Below are 10,668 nucleotides of genomic sequence, written 5' to 3' on the forward strand. Positions count from 1 at the left end.
TAGGTTCCGCTATTGGTTATTGACCGGAGACGTGTCTCGGTCATGTCTACATTGTTCTCGAACCCGTAGGGTCCACACGCTTAAGGTTTCAGTGACAGTTATATTATGAGTTTGTGAGTTTTGATGTACCGAAGTTAGTTCGGAGTCCCGGATGTGATCACGGACATGACGAGGAGTCTCGAAATGGTCGAGACATAAAGATTGATATATTGGACGGCTATATTCGGAAACCGGAAGTGTTCCGGGTGATTTCGGAGAAAACCGGAGAGCCGAAGGGTTACCGGAACCCCCCCGGGAGAAGTAATGGGCCATATGGGCCTTAGTGGAGAGAGAGAGGGGCTGCCAGAGGTGGGCCGCGCGCCTCCTCCCCCCTGGTCCGAATTGGACTAGGAGAGGGGGGCGGCGCCCCCCTTTCCCTCTCCCTCCCCACTTCTTTCCCCCTCCTAGTACGAGTCCTACTCCTACTAGGAGGAGGACTCCTCCTGGCGCGCCTATAGGGGCCGGTCGGCCTCCTCCCCTTGCTCCTTTATATATGGGGGCAGGGGGCACCCCTAGACACACAAGTTGATCTTCGTGATCGTTCCGTAGCCGTGTGCGGTGCCCCCTCCACCATATTCCACCTTGGTCATATTGTAGCGGTGCTTAGGCGAAGCCCTGCGACGGTAGAACATCAAGATCGTCACCACGCCGTCGTGCTGACGGAACTCCTCCCCGACGCTTTGCTGGATCGGAGCCGAGGATCGTCATCGAGCTGAACGTGTGCTAGAACTCGGAGGTGCCGTAGTTCGGTGCTTGATCGGTCGGGCCATGGAGACGTACGACTACATCAACCAAACGCTTCCGTTGTTGATCTACAAGGGTACGTAGATCACACTCTCCCCTCTCGTTGCTATGCATCACCATGATCTTGCATGTGTGTAGGAAATTTTTTGAAATTACTACGTTCCCCAACATGAGAGTGATCCCTGAACCATTTCATTAAAGGCCATGGTTTCCCATAATGCCAATGCTAATCCCTGAACCATCCTGTCCTCTATACAGATTGAGAGATTAACATATCAATGGAAGTTTGTTCTCAAAACTGAAATTGTTCTGCATGTACTGACAAATTAGTTGTTAATTATTGGAGTGTTTCGTTCTTGTAGAATAAAAATATTATGTATGCATTGCTTCTTGGCCCAGCTGAGAGAACCCTCGTGTTAAAAAGTATAAAAGCAGTTTTGAAGCAATTCCCAGTGTCTTTAGAAGCATTCATGGTTAAAAAGCAACGACTACCTCCTCCGTTCGAGTTGAGCACTGTTCATCATCCAAGTTGAGCACTAGGTGTCGTCCAAGTTCAAAGAGGGTTGTATGCAAGTACAGAAGTTTGTTTTAGTGAGAAAATGCGGCGTGTTCACAATATTCTGTATGATTCATTTGTTCAACCTTAGAACTTAGCGATATTCAGTATATTTTTCTATGATGAAGGCACACATGAAGTCATGTGCAATGGTTATACCCTAGTGTTTCAAAGATTCGTATTTTGTTTCTTCAAATGTGTTGTGCGCCTGTTTGATGAGGTAAAACAAAGTAAAATAGTGAAAATGGCATTAAAGACACTTGGAAGTACAAATGTAAAAATAAATAAGTTCTAATTCTCGACAGGTAGGAAGTTTGGAGAAGAAAACATATAAGTTTTAAAAAGAAGGGAATGGTAAAAATGTACGTCCATTCAACTATATAAACCATAAAGGTACGATGGTGATTACACCGTCAGTAAAGATAAGGATGAGAAAGAAAATTAAAAAATAAAACTAAAAGAACATCGAGTGATTATTTTTTAAGAAGTACAAACTCTCTAGTACCATAAGTACCATAAAATTAAAATTAAAAATTGCATCTGTTCTTACTCAAGGGACAATAAATTTGCAAAAAAAATTGTACCAGTAAATGTTCGGAGGAAAAAAGCAACTTAATAAATGGAAAAAACGATAAGTTCACAACTACAAAAGTTGTATGTTCAAACATGACGTCTCAGATAAGTTTGGAAAAAAGCTCAAACAAAAGAAAAACCCATGGAAATTCAAATGGTAAAAGTCCAAGTTGCAAAACGCGAGAAGTTCAAAACATCATTGCAAAAAAAATGAGTTCAAAAAAAAGAAACACACAAAACATATTGTTTTAAAATAAATATCATTCAGCTCAATGATATAAACCATGCAAGTTCGAGGACTATGATACCGTAAACCATCGAAAAGTTACGAGAAAAAGACGTACCCAAAAAAGTGTAAATTTTAGTCTACGAAACACGCTCAGCACAAACACATATGAACATCAGTTCCAGTACTCTGTTTTTTCTGACGGGAACGCAACACGAAGGGTCTCACCATATTTCAAATTAGTCTTCACCAGTTGCGAATTTGAGGAAACGTTCAACATGACTAAGTTTCATATTTCGATAGCTTTGTGTAGACGTTGAACTGAAATCTTTGACCTCTTTGAAAGTTTCGCATTTGATAATTCTTTGTGAAATTTTGTTGCACACCTACCACGAAAGTTTCCCTGAATATGAGCTGCCATTTTATAGCTCGTATGGTGCTCATTCTCATGTCAAATATAGTAGTAACTACCGTTAGCCCCTGATCAAATACTACTACTATAGTAGCTCCACCAGCAACAACATAGTGCGGGATAATTAATTAGCAACGGAATCTGCTCAGCTCCCATTTCATGTTCCATTTTAGGTTCATGAATTTTGGAACAGTCCTTCCTGTAAATTGCACTTTAAGCACAGAAGATTCAGCTTCAGCCACTCTTTAGATTCTGCCATATGTTGCCAACTCTATGGTTCCTGCTAGCAACACTAGCCTAGAACCTCGTCTTGGCATCTTACATAAGATAAATGAACAAATTCAGACATGCCATGAGATGGCCAAGATTATGGTGAAGGCTCTAGTTCATGCAGAACTGGATGACCTTTCCTGTATTGTGCAGAAAAGACAGAGCATAGAGACTGATCTTTGAGAGACGTCAAGGATGGGCACATGGGCAACATGGCTACAGTTGCCGGCGACTGAGGTGAACCTGGACAGACGGTGGTGGTGGTGGCCACCGCCCCCTCCCACTCCGGCGGGACCTGCTCTGCCCTTCCCTTCCTAAGATGGCAAGGTAAACGAAATCAGTGGAGTGGTCACTCAATCCTTTCAACCACATCACAGATCGGCGCCTTGCCACTAGTACAAAGGGGAAGGAGGAGGGGAGCGGAACACGGCGACTCCACCAGCAGCTCGACCCGCCCCCCGGCTGGAAATGGCGGCCTCCCCCTCCGCCCTCGCGCTCTCCCCCACCACGTGGGTATTCCTTGTGCCTTCGCTTGAGTTCTCTCTGCTGATTTCTCGCTTGGTGCTACTTGTAGGTGGTAGCTTCTTCATCCGTGCTGCTGGCGCTGAGGCGGACGCCGGCGCCGCGCGTGGCCGCCTTCTCCTCCGGCCAGCTCTGCGCGTGCTCTTGGGGCGCGCTGCGCCCTCTACGGCCGGAGCTCGCCGCGGACCCTCCTCGCCCCGGCGCCGCTCGCTACAGGGCGCCTCTGCTCCAGCTTGGCGCATGTACGCACCCACGCCACACTTCTCTCCACCATACGAGCTCCAGTGGCAGCGCCGCCGCCGTCGCCCGCGCCCCGGCGCCCGTCACCGCGACTGGGGTATGGCCTGGGTTGCCAGGAGGGAGGCGGGCAGGTGGAGGGATCCGCCACAAGTAGCCGGCTCAACAGGGAGAGAGAGGAGGGGGCTCTTATTTGCTCTTTTAATAAAAAATGATCAGTTCAACGAAATGACGGAATCAGTACAACCGCTCGGATTCATCAGTTCAAGAAGGGTAACAGAATAATATTCTGTTACGCGTAACAGAATAGCCCAGATGTATATATATATATGTATATATATATACAGCCCGTCTATTCTGATAATATTATCAGAATAGTTATTCTGATAACACTTCCGCACTGCATGCTCAACGCAAGTGCACGTCATTGTTTGAACCAAGTGTGCTGCAGTACTGAGACGAGTGAACTTCTCGTGGCAAAAAGCTGCACACATTATTTTTTCTGGTACTGTTTTCGCTCTAGTTTTTTAACCTTTTGTCGGAACAAGACGTGTAATATATCGTTGAAAAGCTATGGATTAGGCGCAACTTCGCCATTTTGAACACTTTTCGAGATTCCTCACGTTTTAAGAGCAGTTTTCAAAATGGTGCGGCCCACAACGCGTGGCACCGAGCGTTTTTTCGCATATTTTTCTACACCGCTCGTCGGAATGAAGCAAATGATACACCGTTGGATAGATATCGTCGAGGCGCATCTTTTTCATATCTATTTCTTTCTCTAATTCGTTACGGTTTAAGAGCAGTTTCAAATTTACTAAATCGCGGAATTCTATTTTTCAAATTTTGGTACTGTTTTCGCTCTAGTTTTTTAACCATTTGTCGAAAGAGGCATGTAATATGTCGTTGGAAAGCTATGGACAAGGCGCAACTTCCACATGTAGAAATAGTTTTAAGATTCCTTACAGTTTTAAGTTAATTTTGAAAATCATGCGGCGGATGACGAGTGGCAGCGGCCGTTTTTCGCAAAATTTTTACAAACCGCTAGTCGGAATGATTCAAACGATACGCCGTTGGAAAGATATCTACGAGGTGCAACCTTTTCATGTAGTACACTCTCTCTAATTATTTACGGTTTAAGAGGAATTTCAAATTTACCGAAATGCAGACACTCTGTTTTTCACGACACCCAAATCGACGTGCGTACTTCATCCGACTGAAAAGTGCACTGCATCGGACGAAAAACCACACTGCATTAAGAGAACTGCATGGTTTCTTTTATTCAAACACAATTTTTTTCAAAGACGAGGAAGTGGACCGCACTTCACGTCGGGCGTAAGTGAACCATAACACTATCAAGCAGTGAACTTCATTATTTTTTTGTCGTTTCGGTAACATTTTTTTCTTTACACTTACGAGATGAACAACATCATACGCCTGACTGCACTGCTTTAGACTAAAAACCGCACTGCATCAGACGGACAAAAGAACTTTATATTTTTTTAAATGCATTTTGTTTTAAATGTAGTGCACTGAAAAGTCCTTCGAAGTGGACTTTTTTTAAGACCAAAGTGTATCGCATTTTGGTTTTTTTAAATGCATTTTGGTTTAAATGGAGTGTACTGAAATGTCCTTCGTAATGGACTTTTTGTAAGACCAAAGTGCACTGAATTTTGTATATTTTCTTAAATGATTTTTTTCTAAATGGAGTGTACTGAAGAGTCCTTCATGGTGGACTTTTTTAGACCAAAGTGCACCTCATTTGCCTTTTTTCAATGTATTTTTGTTTTAAATGAAGTGTACTGAAAACTCCTTCATAGTGGGCTTTTTTAGGACCAAAGTGCACTGAATTTGCATGTTTTTTTAAAATGGATTTTGTTCTAAATGGAGTGTAATGAAGAGTCCTGCATCAGACAGACAAGTGAACCATTCAATTGAGGCTATAAATGCACCTCGACTACATAGCCGATGCTAACGAACTGCATTAAGTTTTCTGTCTTTTTCCAAAAACAAAATATCAATGAACATGCAGTGCGTTCCTCCAAACAACAAAATGAAACTTGAGATGCTTCTCTTTTGTTACCAAGCGCACTGCAAATGATTTCCAAAAAAGAACTACATTGTCGACCCAGCCAAACTGCGGCAAAGCACCAAGTAGCAAAAAACAAGTACTAAAATGGCCGCAGGAACTCCAGTTCCGCTGCCTCTGCTTCTGAAAATATGGAACATGGGGTTCAGAACTGATGCATTTTTACATCTAAACCGCTCGAGGTAAGTGAAGCCTCCTCTGCAACTCGTTCAACCCGACAGGGGAGCTCCGGGGCGTATCACGACGTCATACCTGACAGGGCAAACAGTTAGCTTCATGGATCGACTGCCGTGCGTATGGGAATCAAATTGATGCTCCTAGAGAGCACCACACTACAAGGACTCACACCTGTGGACCACATGGTGTGCACCCGCGGACCGCCCCACGTGCGCTGAGGCCATTGACCTCATCGCGGGGCAGAAGAAGGAGGCGCCGGACGAGCGGGCGTCGACCCGGCCGTGCTTGCAGGAGGCCGTCGAGGGGCGAGGATGGACGGCCAGGGATCATAGACGAAAAGGATCTCACCGGAGCAAGCTCGCCTCGATAGACTGGGTGGACGAGAGACAGCCATGTCAGAGCAGAGAAGTTCGATCTCGCGAGATCCGACGCTGTCCATGGGATCCTGCATAGGTGTCACACTTAGTGCGCTACACGCACGCGCCCATCGGACTGCACGTGCTCGCCATCCGCACGGCACGTGCTCGCCGTCCGTCCGCACTGCACGTGCTAGCTGGATGTGATGGGGCTGGCCGTGGAGCCGCCCGAACTGCATTTTTGCAAGCCGCGATGACGATTTTTGCATCCGCTTGCAAAGAGATCGCCCAAGGCTGCACCCACGCGAGCACTGAACGGCATTTCGCGCGCCTCCGAGCTGCACTGCCACAATGGCCAAACTGCCTGCGCCGTACTGCATGTTCCTCAACGGCGACGCAGAACGAGGCGAGGGGGTGGCCGACGAGGCCGGGAGATGGCAGGGGCAGCGGCGTCGAGGTGGTGTTCCTCCCTCTCCCCCGCCCACGCAGTACCAGCGCCACCGCCGCGCGTGTCCGGTGTAGCACACCGGGCGGCGGATCTGGCTGAACGGCGGCTGGATCCGACTCGAGAAACGCAGTGACTGCCGGATCCAGAGTGGCGGCAGGGAGGAAGATGGCCAGAACAACGTCGTGCGGTGGGGTGGTGGTGGTCGTGGGCGCGGTAGGCGGTGGCCGAGCGGAGGGGTGGGAGGCGGTGGCCGGGCGGCGCCAGCCATCCAGCGGGCCAGCTGGGGAGGAGGCATGACGGAGGCGTCGGTCCTTGGAGGGGAGCATGGAGTCGTTGGGCGTCGGGATGGTCGACCAGGGGGTAGCACGGGGCCGGTGCTTCTGCAGCCGTTTGGCGCGGGGGCGGGGCAGATTGGAGGCCGGTGTGGTGGGAGGCGGTGGCCGGCGCTGTGGGAGGAGTGGGTCTGGATGTGGTGGGGTGCCTCGCGGCGAAAGGTGGTGGTGGGTGGAGGTGGGGGAAGGGGAGGGAAGGTAAAGGCAGCGGGGGAGGAAGATGGGTAGCCGCCGGCTAGGATTTGAGTGCGGGGAGGGGAAGAAGGTGCGTAGGAGTGGGATGGGTGCGGGGTGGGTGCGGTTTTTCTGTTTTATTCCTCTAGTTTGGGTGTTCGGACGGGTGTTGTCAGAATAAGCTGAAGTGTTATTAGAATAAGGTCTTAAGAGGTATTATATGAGTTTATGTCCTCTATAATATTCACTTATTGCCATTTCTTCAAGTTGCTCTTTCTGCTAAGTATATGTGATCGGACCCTTTCCCTTCTATGCTAAACTCAACTCAGTCTATTGACAAATTCCTCATGTGCGTTTTATTTGAAACTTGTTCAAAATCTTCACTGTGTCCCTGTCAGCTGAAAAATTTGCGAACGAAACTTTAAACTCATCTTATCTGAATTTTCGGCTTTTGCCGCTCAAACTGTTCCACTTTCCACGATATATTATTCTATTCACCCACGATCGTGCACGATCGTCACCTCTCAGTATGTGGGTGACACATGTCACGCGAATGAGAAGGGTCAGGGGCACGTTCTTTCAATTTCCTCGGGCGAGCAGTTTTTCATTTCGGCTATAAATACCCCCTCCCTTCCTTACTTTGTTTTTTTACTCCGCTCGACCTCACTCCCTCGCTCGAGCTCTCAAACCCTAGCGCCGCCGCTACTTCCATCATCGCCGATGAGGAAGAGCTTCACTGCCTTGACCTCGCCGCCGTCATACTCGCGTCGGCTGCGGATTTCTTCACTCCGCCGCCGCCATAGCTGTCTTCCTCTGCCAAGTTAGGGCATGGAAGATCCGAACTGACGAGCTTCTAAATCTACTCTTCATAGTTTGTCGTGTTCTTCGTCAAGGGTAATTAAAAGTTACTTTTACTGCCCTTGTTGATTCTGATGTTTTCTACAAAATCTTTAAAAGGTATTTATTCTTCAAATCTTCACACACTAAACACCTCACATATCATCTATTCTTGATCTGTTTCCCTAAGCAACATTTTTCTTCAAGATTCCTCAATTGTGTGGATTTTCAAATCTGCACAACTCTGGAAACCTAAGTCAAAGAACGCTTAGTGAAATTCCTCAAGACTCATCTGGTCAAATTCCTCAAACTTATTCTTTTTGCAAAAACTTCTGAGAATGCATATGACCTCTCCAAATTCTTCGCACCTATACTCTATTCACAAGTACACATGTCCGCTGCTGAATCTCTAGGTTCTCATCAACTTAACTCATTTGCAGTGTTCCTCGAAGAAAAGTTGCATACCTCTTTAGAGAACTCAATAGTTCAAAATCATCAGCTCCTCCGTCCAAATCCTCAGCACCCCTGGCGCATCTCGCCTCGTGCAAAGACAACAGGCATCTCTATTGCCTCAGGAGCCTCTGCAATTTCTTCTGCTCCTCCGCATTCTTCAACTGGCCCCACCTTGCTGAAGAACAAGCCTCTGCTGGACGAGGTTCTCGACCAAGTCCTCACAAGAAGCCAGGTCGGCCTTCCAAGTACCCGTCCTGATGATGATGAAGCTGATGGATGAAGAACCTCGCAGAAATCATTCAGACACAGGCAACACAGGGGCCGCTAGAGCCAAAGGCAGTTAATGTGCCCATTGATGCTGGATGCAAAGTTGGTCCTTCGACTTCATCGACTTGTGGGCACAAGGACCCCAACACACCTCTGCCTGAGATGAACTCACTCCTGGTCAAAGTCATGTTATTGACTCACTTCATTGATCGAAGAGAAATGGAAATATGAAACAGGGGAGGAAGGTGAAGAAAGCGCAGTACAAGAAAGAGCGTTTTCTGAAGCAAAACTTCTTGAAGCTTTCACCTGAGACTTGTAGCTCTGCAATCAGAGATCAAGAATCTGAGTGATGAATTTGATCGCTACTATGCTGATTGGCTTGGAGCCAAGTCAGATTTGTGAAGAATAACTGAGAAGTTCACTTACCAATGTTGCAGCCCCAACGCAACAAGAAATTCCTCAGGCTGAGGTATCTGCTAGCTAAGCAGAAACATGCCAGCACCGCTTGATGAAAATCAGGCTGCTGATGAATTCTGCTAGTACCAGGGCTGATGACTGCATTCCAGCAGCTGATGAAACTCCAGGGCAACCACTAGTGTTGCGCCTGAAGAAATTGTTATAGGACAGCTGAAGCTTCAACCGGCTTGTGCCTGAAGAAACTGATCATGCCAGGGAAACTGCATCAGTTGTGCCTGAAGAAAACTTAACCAATTTCCTCTGCTCCTCCTGCACCTACACCAAGTCCAATTCTTCCTTCTGCATCAGAAGCAAAGAAGACAAAGGCTTCGGAGCGTGCAGCTGTGAAGAAAAGAAAGCATCAACTTCATCAGAATCTTCAGCTCCGAAGAAGATGAAGAAATTGACCAGCTCTTTTGAAGAATCCGATTGATGTTGTTCCAGTCTCAAGCATGCCATCAAAGGAACTCATTCCTTTTGATGAAGAATACGTGATCCCAAGCGGATCCGATGAAGAATATTCCTTCTGCTGCTTCTTCAGAGCAGTTGGATGAAGAAATTGAAGTGGATGCAATCCCTTCAACCCCCCTAGTTGTCTCATCACCCATGGCCTCAGTTCACTACTGAAGAGCCTGACATTGAAGAAATGAGTGATGAAGATGAGGATGTGGACATTGGGTGCACAACGCCAGTGATCGAATGATGACTTTGGGAAAGTCAGCACCCCAATTCTCCTTGTTCACTCCTCTGCAACAAATTCCTCAGTCCCCAGTGAACTGAAGTTCAAATGTTCTTGAAGAAACTCACCCCACTCCGTCTATTCATGAAGAGATTCCAGCCACTAGTGCTGATGTCAAGTTGCTGCTGAAGAATTGAAGACCCAGGCTGCCGCTGAAGAAGAAACTGAAATTCCTCAGCCTGTGGATCCTGAGATCGTGATTCCTGAGGTTGTGATGCAATTGACTGATACTCCTCAGCCCAAGGCCAAAGGGATCCTTTCTCAAAGAAGCAAAAATATTAAGGCTGATGACTTCTTCCACGAGCACGTATTCTTCACGGACTACAACCCATATGACTCTGCTCGTCTTAGAAGGAGCGTTTCTGACTGCCAGCCAAGCCAACTTCTATTCTTCGCTGCTTTTCAACAAAGACAAAGTCTTCGACCATGAGCATATTCCTCACAGTGGACATGGAATCACTGCCTTGCTTCACGCCAGTTCCTCAGTGTTCTTCATGATGCAGGACTGCTCAACTTTTGCACTGATATTGTTGATTGGAATGAAGAGCTAATTCTTCAGTTCTATGCATGCTGCACATCACAGGAGATGGCTTCTGATGTGAACTCTTGGGTATTGGACTGGATGACAGAGAATACTCACTTCAAAGCACCGGCCTCTGAATTGCTTCATGCCCTGCCTGTCAGTCCTCCCCTTGAAGGTGCACGTTGTATCTCTCATGAACCTGAACTTACTGACTCACTATATGCAAGTGTTGATGAAGCAG

At 47.1% G+C, this 10,668-nt stretch overlaps 1 protein-coding gene across 1 annotated transcript; it reads right to left on the minus strand.

The window, feature by feature from the left end:
• Positions 1-5,630: 5,630 nt before the first annotated feature.
• LOC125541464 lies at positions 5,631-7,242 on the minus strand. Its single transcript, XM_048704874.1, has 2 exons — positions 6,014-7,242; positions 5,631-5,917 (listed from the first exon to the last, which is right to left on the minus strand). The coding sequence occupies exon 1, from the start codon at positions 6,939-6,941 to the stop codon at positions 6,072-6,074; it is 870 nt and encodes a 289-aa protein (XP_048560831.1). The 5' UTR covers positions 6,942-7,242; the 3' UTR covers positions 5,631-5,917; positions 6,014-6,071.
• Positions 7,243-10,668: the final 3,426 nt, after the last annotated feature.

The sequence above is a fragment of the Triticum urartu genome, chromosome 2, assembly GCF_003073215.2.
Source record: "Triticum urartu cultivar G1812 chromosome 2, Tu2.1, whole genome shotgun sequence".
Lineage (NCBI taxonomy): Eukaryota > Viridiplantae > Streptophyta > Magnoliopsida > Poales > Poaceae > Triticum > Triticum urartu.

Coding starts and splice junctions, on each gene's coding strand:
- LOC125541464 (XM_048704874.1), bottom strand. CDS start 6,941: ATGCCTCCTCCCCAGCTGGCCCGCTGGATGGCTGGCGCCGCCCGGCCA.